We start from the raw sequence: 17343 nt of genomic DNA on the forward strand, positions 1-17343 counted from the left end.
GAGCTATATACTCTCAATCCTACAACCTGCTTTTTAATCAGTCAATGACTCCTATGTTGTTTATTTATTTATTCATTCATTCATTCATTCATTCATTCATTTATTTATTTATTTATTTGCTAGTCCTAGGGCTTGAACTCAGGGTCTGGGCACTGTCCCTGAGCTTCTTTTGCTCAGGCTAGTACTCTATCACTTGAGCCATAGCACCACTCCCAGCCTTTTCTGTATATGTGGTGCTGGGGAATTGAACCCAGGGCCTCATGTATACGAGGCAAGCACTCTTGCCACTAGGCCATATTCCCAGCCCCAGCTCTTGTGTTTTTAACCATTAAGTTTTTCACACTTTATCTGGTTCAACCAAGCAGATACAAATGCAGCATTTATTATTTTTTTAATCACATTTTTCCTCGCTAATCTTTCATTAATTCAAACAATGGCACAAATTAGCCCTGGAAGAAACCAAATATTTTCTTTTTCCTGGATCCTGGAAAACCAGAATTAATACACGTCAAACTCCAAGGAACCTGTATAATTTTCATCTAAAGCAAACTATTCCTGAGTTAACAACTCTAGGATCTGGGGATGCAGATCAACTCCTTGTTGCTCACAGATTATGTTTTATGTTTTAGTGAGGACATTAAATTTGAATAAATAAGTGAATATATATGTATATATTTATTATATATAATATTGTGATGGGGTAATGATGGGGGTAATGCTGAGTTAGGTAGGCCTCCCTGTAGAGGTGAATTTAGTACAGACTGCATGGGTGAGGTGGGGAGAAGAGTGGCTCAGGACAACTATGTTTAGATAAAGAGGAATTAGGGAAAAAAAAACAGCTAGCTGTGATTATGGAGGAATCTACTCCCAGAAGTGAAATGACAAGACTGGTTTTAGGAGTAGTGCTATAGCTCAAGCGGTAGAGGACTACCCTTAAGCAAAAGAAGCTCAGAGACAGAGCCCAGGCCCAGAGTTCAAGCCCTGAGACTGAAAAAAAAAGACTGGTTTTAACTTCATTTACTAAAAATGAAATATTCTTTACCTGATACAGTTACCACAAGCTCCCGGGGCAAACCAAATATCCGGTTATCTGTGTCAAACACTATTACCACAGAGCTAGCTGCGTCATGATGCACAAAGACCTAGAAGGATAAAGTCCAAGAATTAGCAGCCAGTCTATATTGTAGCCCTGCAGCATTATATGTGCAGGGCCTGCGGAGCAAACCAACAAGGTGACTTGTTGTCTTCTAAAGAATACAAAATGTATAAAAATTTCTCTTTTGTCACCAAAGGACAGAAAGATATGATTTGGCAACCAAAGGTAATAGCATTACTGAGAATAAGAATCTACAAACTACCATTCAATTTGAGTTCACACCTGTGAATGCTGTTGCTGGTACCCATCAGCAATGGCATTGATGTTATGGACACCAGGAGCTAGCAGGACATGGAAATACCCTCCTTCTTTTGTATGGACTTTTATTCCTTCATTGAGCACAATGATTGCTTTTGAGATTGGCTTTCCAGTCCTATCTTTAACAAATCCATGAACTCCCTTGTGAACCTGAAAATAACATTAAAAATACAAATTTATGTTTTTATAATATCAGGTATTCTAGGGGCAGTAGCTTGAGATATGATAAAAAATGAATACCACATGCATAGACACACATCTTGTCAGATATAGTGGTGCTACTTGAAAGACTGAGGCAGAAAGATTGTGAGTTCAAGTCCAGCCTCCAAAAAGACCCTGTCTGAAAGAAGAAAGACAAAGAGGGAGGGGAGGGGAGAAGAGGAGAGGAGAGGGAAGGGAAGGGAAGACCAGCCAGCCAAGCCAAGCCTGGGGATATAGTTCAGTGGTACAGTACATTCTTAGTATATGTTTCATCCCTGCTATCAAAACAGACACACACCAGCACCACCACCAACAACAACAACAAACCAGCAACAAGAAAACCCAAACCCCAATCAACATTGAAAGTCTCATTTATTCCTTCTTCTGAACTGATCCTGATCACATTCACTACTCATCCAATGCTTCATAGTCACAGAAATAGAGAAAAGAATGAATATTCCGAAAGTGAAAGCTTAAAGCATTAGAACCCAATCTTCAAGTCAGGTGTGTTGGCTCACACCTATAATCCCAGCTTCTCCATAGGCAGAGATCAGGAGGATGGTTCGAAGCCAGCCAGTACAAAAAAAAAAAAAAAAAAAGCTAGTGAGACACTTTTCCATCTCATAAAACAAGGTGGATGTGGTAGTAGCATACATGTATAATCCCAGCCACTCAGGAGGTATAGGTAGGAGGATTAAGGTCTGAGGCTGGCCCTGAGCAAAAAAGCAAGAGACTCTCCTTGGAAAACAAAAAGGCAAAAGAGCCCTTGCCTACAGGAGGCAAGCATAAGGTCCTGAGTTCAAACTCCAGTACCACACAGAAAAAAGAACCTAATCTTTGAATGCCTTCCCACCATGTACATGGGCTCCAGTAACTCTGGGTTACCTTCAGCTTGAGGAACCTGAAACATCTCACAAAGCCAAACATAGCAGATTTCAGGTGTGTGAATGCATTGTCTTTCCTATATATGGTCAAAATAAATAACACAAATTTTTGGCAAACGATGAAGATAATGTTCTGATAAAGTTTTCTGATGAATATTCTCCTGTGATACAGCATAGTATTGTGCAAGACCTGGGTTTGTAGCCCAGTACTAGAGTTTGTTTGTTTTTGCCAGTCATAGGGCTTGAACTCAGGGCCTGAGCACTGTCCCTGGCTTCTTTTTGCTCAAGGCTAGTACTCTGCCACTTGAGCCACAGCACCACTTCTGGCTTTTTTCTATATATGTGGTGCTGAGGAATCGAACCCAGGGCTTCATGTATATGAGGCGAGCACTTTTATCACTAGGCCATATTCCCAGCCCTGTAGCCCAGTACTAGGAAAAAATACTCACCTCCACCAACATGCTAAGAAGAGACCGCTTGTTTTCTGCCCAAAGGGAGGGGAGTTGGACTGCACTAGGAAAGTAGCAGCAGCTTGTGTATATAGTGATTTCTGGGCAATGGCCATAGGTGACACTATAATCCTGGAATATGAAGTTCAAAATTAAACATAGGGAAATGAGTAAGTAAACGTGACAATGAGGTTTTGTGCAACAAAAAAATTGTTTAATGAAGAAAACCTGGGTGATGTAAACAATCTGTAACTCATTTTATAGCAAATGTAAACACACCTAGGACCCTTACTACTTCTCCAGACTATTCCAAAAGCAGTCTCTCCTTTTTCCAAATCAGCCTAAGCCACTATTAAGAAATTAATTTTCCTTTCACATAGCTCAAGTCATGTCAGTGAATATCCTTGCTCAAAACTTTCCGTGGCTTCCCATTTCTTAGGAAAACATAGCATTCAAGGCCTTAAACTCTTTTTCCTTTTTCTCCATTGTCCTATAGTCTGACTAAACAACACTGCTTATTGACCTCTGCCCATTTGCTTCCTCTTTCTGAAATGGCTTGTGTCACCATCTGTCTCCCAATGCTATCTCCTCAATAGGGGGAAGGTTGCAGCTCTGATTAGGTTTAACCTTCACTGACTCTATAATTTTTCATGACATGCTGTCTTCTATATGAAATTAATTCTGTAAGTTATTCAGTTCAACACTGTGTCATTAAAAGTGCAAAGTGCCTCCTACATGGAAAATTCTTAGTAAATACAGGAGAGAAAGCAGTCAGAGATGGAAATAAAGTAATAAAATTAGTTTCTGGCTATACATGAGAATGGAATGATCAGCTAATCACTTGAATTGGAAGGATAGGGACAACCAACAAAAATGCTGTCTGAAAGAAATTAATGACTAAATAAATGAAAGGCATAATCTGTTGATGCGCAAGAAGACAATATTGTAGGGGTAACTTATGGATTGAACACTATCCCTAACAATATTTTAACAGCCTGTTTTATAGGGAGAAAAAGCCAATCTTCAGATTCAGTGGAACAGAAAGGAGCTCTGAATAATAAAAAAAAAAAAATCTTTTTTTTTTTTTTTGCCAGTCCTGGGGCTTGAGCACTGTCCCTGGCTTCTTTTAGCTCAAGGCTAGCCCTCTGCCACTTGAGCCACAGTGCCATTTCCGTTTTTTTCTATATATGTGGTACTGAGGAATCGAACCTAGGGCTTCATGAATATGAGGCAAGCACTCTTGCCACTAGGCCATATTCCCAGCCCCTCAAAAAAACAATCCTTAAAAGCAACAAAATTAAAAGACTTATGTTTCCTGATTTTAAAGATACTATAAAGCTATAGAAATTAAAACAGAAGTACCAGCATAGAGATACACATCACCTGTAATTCTAGCTATTCAGGAGGCTGAGACCTGAGGATCAAGCCAGCCTGGGCAGAAAGGTTCCCAAGACTCTTATCTCTAATTAGCCAGCCACACACAAAAACACCAGAAGTGGAGCTGTGGTTCAAATAGAACATCACTTGAGCACCAAAAGCTAAGGCACAGTGCCCAGGCCCTTAGGTTAAAAAAGATGTAGACCAAAGGAAAAGAATTTTTAAGGATCAACCTATACATCAATGATAATTTAGCCAAGTGTCAAAACTATTCAATAGGGGAAGAATGTTCTTTTCAAACTTCTTTTCTATTTCAGGGACAACTGGATGCCTACAACAAACAAATGAAATTAAACTCCTATTACACACTATACACAAATAAAGTGTTTCAAAAGTTAAATCCACAAAACTCAGAATAGTAGTAAATAAATCTGCATAACCTTAGATTTGACAATGGACACTAAGGCTTGCCAACAAAAGCATGAGAAAGCAAAAAGACAACCTACACAAGGGGAGAACACAGCTGAAAAATCATGGATCTCAGAGTAAATAAGTAACTGCAGCTTAAAATAAAAAGACATTAAAAATAGGCAAAAGATCTGAATAGGTATTTCTCTAAAGAAGATATACAAATGGCTAATAAGCACATGAAATGGTATTTCAATACAAGCCATCAGAAAAATGCAAATTATCACACATATTTAGGATATACTTAAAATAATAAACAATGTTGAAGATAGGGAGAAACTGGAATCCTTAAACATGACTGACAGGAATGTAAAATGGTAAGCCAGGCACTAGTGGTTCATGCCTGTAATTCTAGTTACTCAGGAGGCTGAGATCTAAAGACTGCAGTTCAAAGCCAGCCCAGACAGAAAAGTCCATGAGATTCTTATCTCCAATAAACCACTCAGAAAAAGCAGGAAGTAGCACTGTGGCTCAAGTAGAGTGCTAGCCTTGAGCACAAAGAGACTCAGGGACAGCACCCAGGCCCTGAGTTCAAGCCCCAGAACTGGCAAAAAAGAAAAAGAAATGTAAAATGGTACAATTACTATGAAAAAGTTTTATAGTTCCTCAAAATGTTAAACATGGAAATACAATATGATTCAGTAATTCTACTCTCTCTCTCTCTCTATATATATATATTATATAAAACAAGGCCTTAAATAAATAGGTGTGTGTGTCAATGTTCATTGAAGCATTATTTCCAACAGCCCAAAGGTGAAACAATACAAGTGTCCATCAACACATACACATAGATGAAATATTTTGTTATTAAAAAGGAGGGGGTGAATTCCAAGGGCTGTAGAATGCTAGCCTAATACATACAAAGCCCTTAGTTCAAACCCCAGTACTGAATGGGCAGGAAAAACTTTAAAAATATTATGCTACATAAAAGAAGTCAGATATGAAAGGATAACATTTTATGAGTCCACATGAATATTTAGAATAGGCAGATTCATAGAGACAGAAAGCTCATTAAAGGTTATAAAGTTTCCTTGGGATTACAGGAAGAGAAGGAAAAGAGTTTACTGCAAAACAAAGAGGTTTTGGAAATAAATATAGCCATGTCTCTATAACATTGTAAATATAATAAGATTATTAAATTATATTAAAAATGGTTGAAAAGATTACTGTCTGATTAAATGTGTCAGGAAAGCGTTGAGGCTATCAGAAGTGTTACCTATTCATTTACCCGGTGGCCATTATTCATAGTTCCATTCTCAATGTATTCTATAAAGCATACCTTCATGCTGCCCAAGTGACTGTGCCATTCTGCTCCACGCATTACTCCTCCTGGGATATTCTCATCTATAAAAGCATCGAGAGAGACAAGATCATCAAGACAACAATGTAAGGCCTTCCTCCCCCAACGCAACCACAGCAACAATTAATAACAAAGGGTCGGGGAATATACCCACCTGACTTATTGGGGCAGCTGGGCTGACCCATGTGCATTGATGGATGGTTATTTGCATAAAGAGATGCCAAATGCTTTAGAGTCTCTTTGTTTTCCACTATAAAAAGGGGAAAATCACAAATAAGTAGAGACATCTTTGTCCAAGTCCAACATCAGGGATACATGTCAACTTTCTCTCCTTCTAATAAATCTTGTACCCCACCTAAGTTTATCAAGTAGCAATTACAATGAACAATATAGTCTTGTTTAGTCCATGATAATCAGACGTCGAAGGCAAACTTCTTCCTTTTATTAAAAGATACTAATATAGTTTATACAATAGACTACTATGCTAAAATTACAAACTTGTCTAAAAGAACAAACTTGGTATGCTTTACCTCACTTGGAGGACATTGTGACCTAATAACAATATTCCTTGTAAACTACACTGAGAACAGCCCAAACTTTCTCCATATGCTGTGACTTCCCATCTCCCTCTCCTTCCTCAGAGCTTTAACCATCAACTAACTCACCACAAGATTCTACTGGCCAGTTAAGATTTAAAACAGGATGGTAATGTATTGTTACATGACTTTTTTTTTTTTTTTTTTGCCAGTCCTGGGCCTTGGACTCAGGGCCTTAGTGCTGTCCCTGGCTTCGTTTTGCTCAAGGCTAGCACTCTGCCACTTGAGCAACAGCGCTACTTCTGGCTGTTTTCTATATATGTGGCACTGAGGAATCGAACCCAGGGCTTCATGTATGTGAGGCTTGCCCACTAGGCCATATTCCTAGCCTGTTACATGACTTTCTTGAGGCAGGTACAATGTCATATTCACTTTTGTATTCCCAAGATACACACACACACACAGTCACTCAATAAATAGTTGTGACAAGAAGACTAGACTCAATAAAGCTAGGTCTTCATTAGATCACACTTGTCTTCTCCAAGTAAATGTTTGAAATGCTGAAGTAAGGAACGGATCATTGCCTTATGTTGGCTATTTTCTCACAATTTAAAAACACTTAGACATTACTGGCATGCCATTTTTTACCTAGTCTTAAACAGGTATAGGAATAGATATAGGTAAGGTAACTACTGTATATAGGGAAAGGACATTCTGCATACCTGTCTGTACTGGTTTGTCATATGGGTAAGTAACCAGCACAGAACCACCATCTAAAGCAACAGAAAGACTGAAATCCTGCTTCTGAATCAAGTTTTCAATGATGGCTTTAGTCTCAGGCTGGGAGGCATTACCTAAAAAAAGAGAGAAGTCAAATATAAATGACCAAGTTCTAAATCTTAGTGTGAATTACCTATGAAAATATTCTCAGGTGGAAGCGGGTGGCTAATGCCTGTAATCCTAGCTACTCAGGAGGCTGAGATCTGAGGACCATAGTTCAAAGCCAGCCTAGGCAGAAAAGTCCATGAGACTCTGATCTCCAATTAACCACCAGAAAACTGGAAGTGGCACTGTGGCTCAAGTGGTAGAATGCTAGCTTTGAGCTGAAGACCTCAGGGACAGCACCCAGAGCCAGAATTCAAGCCCCACTACCGACCAAAAAAAAGAAAGAAAGAAAATATTCTCTATGTGAGCACAATTAATATGCTAATTTAAAAAAATTGTAATTACTTATTTTTCCATAAGCCACTGTCTAAATTAAGAGATACAAGTAGAAGGGAAGTTATTTGGTGCTTCATATACTTTGAGATAATATGTACACATCAATACCACTAAGCAAATATAAGAAAATTCTTACCAAAAAAAAAAAAAAGATGGATATTAGAAAACTTAGGCCAGGCACTCATGGATTGCGCCTGTAAATCTTGCTACTCAGGAGGATGAGATCTGAGAATCGAGGTTCAAAGCCAGCCCAAGGAAAGTCCATGAGACTCCTATCTCCAATTAATCACAGAAAAAGCTGGAAGTAGCTCTGTGGCTCAAGTGGAAGAGTGCTAGCCTTGAGCTGAAGAGCTCAGGGATGGTGTCCAAGCCCAGAGTTTGAGTTCCAGGACCAGCAAAAAAAAAAAAAAAACAGGCTGGGAATATGGCCTTAGTGGCAAGAATACTTGCCTCATATACATGAAGCCCTGGGTTCAATTCCCCAGCACCACATATATAGAAAACAGCCAGAAATGGTGCTGTGGCTCAAGTGGCAGAGTGCTAGAAGCCAGGACAGTGCTCAGGCCCTGAGTCCAATGCCCAGGACTGGCAAAAAAACAAAAAACAAAACCCAAAAAACAAAAACCACCCAACTTTTGTACAACTACTTAATGATAGTAGTAAATCACCTATCTTTGAAACAAAACAAGATTCTTAGAAAGCAAGGTGTTTTCTGCAGCATTATTGGCAAGAGCAAAAAACTAGAAACAAATGGTTGAATGAACTAGATTAGTACCATATATTATAATAGCTATCGATGAAAATGTTAAAGATCTACGTTGGCCAGGCACTGGTGGCTCACTCCTGTAATCCTAGCTACTTAGGAGACTGAGATCTGAGGATCACAATTCAAAGTCAGCTTGGGCAGGAAAGTCTGTGACTCTTATCTCCAATAAACTACTCAGAAAAAGCCAGAAGTGGCACTGTGGTTCAAGTGTAGAGAACTTTCCTTAAGCACAAAGAGATTCAGGGACAGTGTCTAGGACCCAAGTTCAAGCCTGAGGACTGGCAAAAAAAAAAAAAAATCCATATAAGTAGTAAAGTGAAAAGATGTCAACGATATATTTAGTGAAAAAAAGTTACAGAATAATATGAATAGATCATGATCCCATTTAAGTAAATTTTAAAAAAGCCCCTTCAAATTAGTATATGCATAGATATTGTGTACAAACATTTGGGAGGGTAAAGAGCAAAACAATATATGTCTCTATACAAGCTAGTCATAACCTAGACACAGCAGTTCTTCATCAACTCATCTATAAAATAAAACCAACCAATCTCCTAGCAGAGAGAAAGAATGATCTCCAAAGCATCTGAATGGTCTAAAAACTAGCCTTACTTGTGAAGTCTGTATCCAAGTCTTTGCCACGGGCATTTGTTTGTCCTGTCTTTGAAGTACAGTCTTTCTCCTGTGCTCGCTCTCGCCCATCTGGATTTAGAGAAGGAACAATCACAATCCTAGTCCTGTCAACCAGCTAAAACAGAAACAGAAATCAATCAGTTTATTAGCTCCATATGGGATCCACAGGCACTTTTGCATACCTCAAATAGTCTTTATCATTCTTTTTTATTGGGGGTGAAAAGAGAAGTACTAGTGTTTAAATTCAAGGGACTTGCATTTGCTAGACAAGCACTCTACCACTTGAGCCATACACCCAGCCTTTTTGCTTTAGTTACTTTTCACATGAGTCTTGGATACGATTTCCTACCTATATCCATCATGTAGCTGGAATAACGTGTGTGCCACCACACTCATCTTATTTCTTGAGATAGGGAGCATCTCCCTAAGTTTTTGCCTAGAATGGCTTTGAACTGGCCCCAATCTTGATCTATGCCTCCCCAAGTAGCTAGAATTAAAGGAATCAACCACCATGTCTCCCTAAAACCCTCCCAAGATTGTTCATTTTAAATGGTTAATTTAAATGGCAAGATAAAAATAATGAAATGTAAAGTACAATTCTCTCTTGCTACTGATAAATTTTAAAAGAAGCAAAGTACTATTGTACAACTAATTTTATAGTGATCTCTCTCTCTTTTCTGTCTCTGTCTCTCTCTTTTGGGTATAGGTCTTGGGGCTTGAGCCTAGGGCCTGGGCACTATCCATCAGCCTTTTAACTCCAGGCTGACTCTCTATCACTTGAACCACAGCTCCACTTCCAGATTTTTGGTGGTTAATTGGGGATAAGAGTCTCATGAATTTTCTTGCCCATGCTGGCTCTGAGTCTCAGGTCTCAGCCTTTTGAGTACTTGTGTTTACAGGTGTGAGCTACTGGCACCCAACAGCTGCTGCTTTTCTTGTGTACAGTTTTATTGGCACAAACTCTTGTGCCGTATGGCAGAGTTGAGCAGTTACAGAATGTCTGCCCCACAAAGCCTACAATACATGCAGTTTGGCCCTTTACAGAAAAGATTTCCTGATCACTGACTTAAATCAGTAATAATGGTGAAACTACTTTCTGGGTTGTAAGTTGAAATGTGTAATCTGAAAGTATCAATGTATATCTGGACAATGAGATAGAGGAACTAAAATCAGCATGTTAAAAAAATAAGATAGGGGCTGGGGATATAGCCTAGTGGCAAGAGTGCCTGCCTCGGATACACGAGGCCCTAGGTTCGATTCCCCAGCACCACATATACAGAAAACGGCCAGAAGCGGCGCTGTGGCTCAAGTGGCAGAGTGCTACCCTTGAGCGGGAAGAAGCCAGGGACAGTGCTCAGGCCCTGAGTCCAAGGCCCAGGACTGGCCAAAAAAAAAAAAGATAGAATATTTGTCTTACATGCAATTTCTTCTCCAGATAACCAGAGCATTAATACCTATGGCAAGAACTAATTTCTGACCTACTACATGCTCACTTGAGCAACAGCTCCATGGAGATAAGATTTTCATGGCCTTTCTTGCTCAGGCTAGCTTTGAACTGCCATCTCCAGATCTCAGCCTCCTGACCTGAGTAGCTAGGGCTACAAGTGTGAGTCACTAGCAATTAGCCTGAAAGTGTGTAAATTCTAACAAGAAATTTAAAAGTTTTAAATGGTACTCTGATATCACTGAGATTCTTTCTTTTAGAGTATGTCAAAGCAGGCTATTCTCTTACTTGGGTAACAGCTGGGTTCTTCTTGTAGTTCAGGCAGAGAAATTCTGCCAGAGCCAAAAGCAGTTCAGTGCCAACAGGAGCATTTCCATGGATACCAGCAACAAAACGAATCTTTGGTTCTTCAGGTTCAGATATGTTGGGTTTATTGGAGATTTCAAGGGACCAAATATGACGATATTCAGCACTCTGTCCCAAACTTTCAAAAGCCAGACACAAAAAAGTCAGCAAATGATAAAGCATTATGCTAACTTGTAGAATTTAAACATTAAAATGTAAATAAAACACAAAAAAGCCTTTAAAAGTCATTTTAAAAAGGCTTAGTCAGATTGTGTCAGAAAACCTTATGAAAATTTTAGTATTCTATGACCAAGCAAGTAGAAGAAATATATTATCAGATTTAGGAAAGATTACAATGTAGTTTAGCTTTCCTTTCCATACCATCCATCTTCACAATATGTGCCCTATCTCCTACAATCTATGGCTTTCATATAGATTTGATTAAATTTTTATTATGGAAACATCAATTAGACATCCTACTTTCAATCTAAATTAATTTATGTAAATAATATGTTACTGTAAATGTAAGTTTCATAGTAAAGTCAATTCAATGAAAACAAAACAACAGTCAAGTGTTCTGCTTGCCCAGGAGCCCTGAGCTTAAGGCTTGCTTTCTTTACTATAGGGAAGTGTCACAAGTGCCCCATAAGGAAAATATGCTAGCATTAAATGGAGGAAGATGAATGGAATAAAAGAATCGCTACTTGTGCAAGACACTATTCAACAATGGTTAATGCCTATTCATGTACCAGCTAAAACTCCTGCCCCCATCAAGTTTGCCACATTTGGGGAGTTAACTAGAAGTACATCTTGAATTACAAGGTGAAAAAAATTAGACAAGCTATGAAAACTGCAAAATAATGTCAAATTTGGGTTTACATTTTTAAAATTAGGTCTATAAGCTCTCAACAGCATTAAGATGGATATGACCTTAAAATCTGAATGACAGCGAAATATTTAACAATCAGTTGAGGAGGGAAAGGAAACAGAATTGCCAAAGTAAATTATTACTCTGTATCTATGAACATTGTAGATCAGAATTGAAGAAGCTAAAATCTCTGGTAAAAATTAAAAGGACTAATGAAGAAAGACAAAGTAAAATAAAATGTAGCAGGGGAGATAATGTTCATTAGATATGCAAATGAGACTTGTAACAGAAAGCAAAATGTAAAGACTCTCTCTATACAATAAATATAGGACTGAACTAATCATGGAAAATACTTGTGGAGAAACTATAATAAGACCTAAAGAGGAATATAATGAAACAGGGAAAGTAAAGCAGAGAGGCACCAGAAAGTAAAAAAGAATGTCTCTGCCATTAGTCTTACATTAACCAGTAGGAGTATTTTCCCAAAACCTCAATCAAACATTCCCCTAAAGCTTTGGGTAAGAGACTATGAGTAGAGACTAGAGTACAGGAAATGATGAAATCAGCTGGATACATGATAGGTAAACACATGGTTACACACACCCCCTTCCCCAGCAAATAGAAGCTACTAAACAATATTTAGTGAGAACTTGACTCTCCAGCTGAAACGTGAGAAGAGTTTTGAAATAAGTTATAGTAAACAGGAAGAGTAATTTTACATTTCCAAAAGGTTCAAGCTATGCATTACTAATCTAATAAGTAATTTCCTCCAATGTTCCTCACAAAGGTCTCGAGTCATTCTCAGATAGATCTCTAAATACCTATTAAGAAATAAGTAAACATTATACATTCAGCTCCCCATACCACTAAATAAATTATATGACACATTTAATGTAGCTAGTGCTGAATAAACCTTAAAGGAGAGAGAGAGCGAGAGCGAGAGAGAGAGAGAGAGAGAGAGAGAGAGAGAGAGAGAGAGAGAGAGAGGAGGAAGTGGAGGTGTAAGAAGGGAGAAAGAGGGCTGGGGCAAGAGTGCCTGCCTCATATACATGAGGCCCTGGGTTCGATTCCCCAGCACCACATATATAGAAAACAGCCAGAAGTGGCGCTGCAGCTCAAGTGGCAGAGTGCTAGCCTTGAGCAAAAAGAAGCCAGGGACAGTGCTCAGGCCCTGAGTCCAAGCCCCAGGACTGGCAAAAAAAAAAAAAAAAAAAAAAAGAAGGGAGAAAGAGGGGGGCAGGTAGGCAGGCAAAAGGTGACACTTACGTGGTAAGATTTGTAATCTGTGGATAGTTCATTACAAGTCCTCTCAAAAATTCTGACAAGTCTTTGTATGAGTGGTATCGATAAAGAGCCAGATTTGAGGAGGAGCTTAACATGAGACTTTGCAACCCATTCTCAGCTGAAAGGTCTTTGATTAAAGCTTCAAATTCTTTAGTAGTTGGGTCACTGGTATCCTCTGTGTTGGTACTATCCCCCTTTCCTTTCTTTGATTCATTGTTTGCATCTGATGATGATCGAACAAGTGTGAAGTTGACCTGAATAGCACCTTCACTCCTAACAGTCACATTCTTGGTAACTGGATTATACCTAGAAAAAAGCAGACAGAACAGGACCACACTTCTTCAGCATCTGTACCCAAGCACTGAGAAGCAGACACAGAAGGGATTCATGAACCAGAGGAAGACATGTGGTATATCTTCCTAAAAAGTATTTGAATTTTAGGTATAATATGGTTCTTTAAAATTAATTCACAGAGAAGAGACACTGGTATATGTACATTTTGAGTGAATCTCTAAAGATTAAAAATGTGCTGGTGGCTCACACATGTAATCCTAGCTACTCAGGAGGCTGAGAACTGAAGAGAACTGGTTTGAAGCCAGCCCAGGCAGACAAATCTATGAGACTCTTATCTCCAATTAACCATCAAAAAGCTAGAAATGAAGGTATGGCTCAAGTGGTAGAGCACTAGCCTTGGGTGAGAATGAGAGGCTCTGAGTTCAGGCCCCAGTACTGGCAACACACATATTAAAAAAAAAAAAAGCTTGAAAATATGACTTCAAATGAAAATCTGTCGCACCCCATGTATCCTGGACTGTAAGTTCCTTGACTGCTCTTAGAGTATGTGTGTGGAAAAGCCTGCCAGGTGCTCATTTAGGACATTTTCCATCACAGACATCATTCCTGACCTGGTTCTCAAATACCCTGCTGCTTTAGTTCCTCTAATATACTGCCAAAATGGATGAAACACAGAAATATCCTCATTACTCATGGGTGTGTGAAATTCTAACTCCTCCATTTATGGACCACTAGATATTTGAAAGCCTATTTTTATGTACTTAGTTTCACTTCAATTAATGTTAAAATGAACACTTCAGAAATAAACTGGTCAGCCAGGCCTGTTATCCCAGCTACTAAGGAGGCCGAGATATGAGTATCAAGGTTTGAAGCCAGGGTTTACTTAAGGACAGACAATTCCTATCCCAAAGTAACCAGCAAAGAGCTAGAACTGGCCAGGCACTGGTGGCTCATGCCTGTAACTACTCTAGCTACTTAGGAGATTGAGATCTGTAACTCTTACTATTCTAACTCTTGTAGCTACTCAAGATGCAGAAATGCGAGGATTGTGGTTTGAAGACAGCCCAGGCAAGAAAGTTTGTGAGACTCTTATCTCCAATTAATTGCAGAAAAAGCTGGAAGTAACACTGTGACTCAAAGGGTAGAGTGCTAGCTTTGAGCAAAAGGAGCTCCGGGACAGTGCCCCAAGCCCACAGGTCAAGCCCCAGGACTGCAAAAAAAAAAAAAAAAAAAAAAAAACCACAAAACCCGCAGAACTAAAAGTGTGGCTCAAGTGGTAGAGCACTAACAAGAACTCTAACAAGAAATAGAGGCCCTGGGATCAAGCCCCCCCAATAACAGCATGTGGGTGCATTCACACACATGTGGACATTCACCCCCTCACACACATAAGAAAGGAATAAGTTGGCTAGGGAGGGGAGGTAAATATCCTGTGGCAGCATACCCTTATTAAAACATGAGGAAAAAAAACAACTGCAAGAGGGTTTCCAATTAAATACTGTTATCCCAATTAAATCCCCAATTAAATCCCCAATTAAATACTGTTATTGGAACAGTAGTTCCAATCCTTGCCACTTGTAAAATCTATCTATCTATCTATCTATCTATCTATCTATCTATCTATCTATCTATCTATGTGTATGAAAGAAAAGGAGTTTTGTTATTGTTTTTAAGGGGGGAAGGCCCTAGGTTCATTTTCTCTTTTAAATCTGAGCTATGCATAGTGATACACATCTGTAGCTACAGCTACTCAGTAGGCAAAGGTCCAGGAATCAAAGACCAGCCTGAGGAACACAGCAAGATCCCATGTGAAAAGAAAGCAAAAAGATGAAAATGGCCTTACTTAGAAAACCTGCGATCAGAAGAAAATGTCATTGAAACAAACAAACAAAAATGAATGTGGAGTCAGAATCAGACTTTGAAGGGGTGAGGTCTAAAGTAGCAGAATCTACTGGACAATGCAACTAGAGCACACAGCAGAACAGGTGCCTTTTAAGAGTACTTTAAGAGTACTTCCCAGAATTATTACCAACGGTGAAGGAAATTGCTTACTCTGGCTTTTGCATCAGGACAGAGGGCAAGTGGTCAAATATAGTGTGGCAGCTGCACAGAGTCCTCATGTCAGGCAGGTGCTCACTTTGCCACTGGAGGAGAGTGAAACCAGTTCCAAACTTCTACCTGTGAAGCTCTGGCTTGCTAATAAGCAGGCTGTCTAAGACTTGTTTGTTTGTTTGTTTGTTTGTTTTGCTGGCCTTAGGGCTCGAACTCTGGGCCTGGGTTCTGTCCCTGAGCTCCTTTATGCTCAAGTCTAGTGCTCAACCACTACAGTGTCACTTCTGACTTTTTAGTTTTTTCTGTGATTAATTGGAGAGAAGAGTCTCTCAGATTTTCCTGTGCAGGCTGGCTTCAAACTGCGATCCTCAGATCTCAGCCTTCTGAGAGGCTCCTCTAGTGCCTGGTCTCTCTAGGACTTTCAAGAAATAATATTCCAGAATGGAACCATATTTCTTATCCCAAGCCCTCAGTTGAATCCATTCCTCACTCACCCTCGAGCAGATGCTGTGATTTTGTAAGTTCCAGGAACCAAGAGGCGCCAGTAATCTCCAGTTTTGTAAGTAGTCACTGGGTGATTAATTTCAGCAACACTAATGGTGGCATTTAATATACCCCTGCCATCTGTGGCATCAAGGACAAATCCTTTGACACCCTGATGAACCTGGATGAAGGACAGAACACCAGATTTTAGTGGTAAAGATCATGATCTAATTACTTTGAGAGCTCATGTTCTAAACTAACAGATTGTTAATCATGTAAACAAATAAAACAAACGGGAATTTAAGACTCTGGAGTAGAGCTCATGTAAATGCTCATTAAACAAAACATTTCTGTTTCTAAAGGCTAGTTATTCATAGGCTAGGTTTGTCTTTATAATAAAAAATATTAAAAACACTGTTTAAGCCCTAGGACATTAGGACCATTTCTCATAGGCCTCTTCTGAAGGGAAATGTCATTAAAAATAAAAGGAAGAATAATTCTAGAGAGCATAAAGAGATACAACTATCAAATATAATGCATAAATCTTGACTAGATTTTGGTTATAAAGTACATCTATAAAATTACACTTGGGACAATGTGGAAATCTGAATATAAACTAGGTGTTTAATAATATTAAAAAATTACTGTTGGGCTGGGAATATGGCCTAGTGGCAAGAGTGCTTGCCTCGTATACATGAAGCCCTGGGTTTGATTCCTCAGCACCACATATATAGAAAAGGCCACAAGTGGTGCTGTGGCTCCAGTGGCAGAGTGCTAGCCTTGAGCAAAAAGAAGCCAGGGACAGTGCTCAGGCCCTGAGTCCAAGGCCCAGGACTGGAAAAATAAATACATAAATAAATAAATAAAATTATTGTTTAGGGCTGGGAGTTTGGCCTAGTGGTAGAGTGCTTGCCTAGCATGCACCAAGCCCTAGGTTTGACTCCTCAGTACCATATACACAAAAAAGGCTGGAAATGGAGCTGTGGCTCAAGTGGTAGAGTACTAGCCCTGAGCAAAAGAAGCTCAAGGGGGGCTGGGAATATGGCCTAGTGGCAAGAGAGCTCGCCTCATATACATGAAGCCCTGGGTTCAATTCTCCAGCACCACATATCTAGAAAATGGCCAGAAGTGGCGCTGTGGCTCAAGTGGCAGAGTGCTAGCCTTGAGAAAAAAGGAAGCCAGGGACAGTGCTCAGGCCATGAGTCCAAGCCCCAGGACTGGCCAAAAAAAAAAAAAGCTCAAGGACAGTGCCTACACCCTGAGTTCAAACCCCAGGACTGGCAAAAAAATAAAAAATTACTGCTAATTTTCTTAGATGAGGTAT

At 39.4% G+C, this 17343-nt stretch overlaps 1 protein-coding gene across 1 annotated transcript in view; it reads right to left on the reverse strand.

Annotated features, from left to right (window-relative positions):
* The window catches only part of Cpd (carboxypeptidase D), a 70753-nt gene that overhangs the window by 4786 nt on the left and 48624 nt on the right, over positions 1–17343 (reverse strand). The window contains 10 exon segments of the mRNA XM_048366445.1: positions 1043–1142; positions 1379–1564; positions 2949–3080; positions 6073–6137; positions 6248–6343; positions 7352–7483; positions 9229–9364; positions 10982–11177; positions 13173–13496; positions 16031–16200. Coding sequence (XP_048222402.1) covers positions 1043–1142; positions 1379–1564; positions 2949–3080; positions 6073–6137; positions 6248–6343; positions 7352–7483; positions 9229–9364; positions 10982–11177; positions 13173–13496; positions 16031–16200 — 1537 coding nt within the window.

This window comes from Perognathus longimembris, chromosome 17, assembly GCF_023159225.1.
Source record: "Perognathus longimembris pacificus isolate PPM17 chromosome 17, ASM2315922v1, whole genome shotgun sequence".
In the NCBI taxonomy this organism is placed as follows: Eukaryota; Metazoa; Chordata; class Mammalia; order Rodentia; family Heteromyidae; genus Perognathus; species Perognathus longimembris.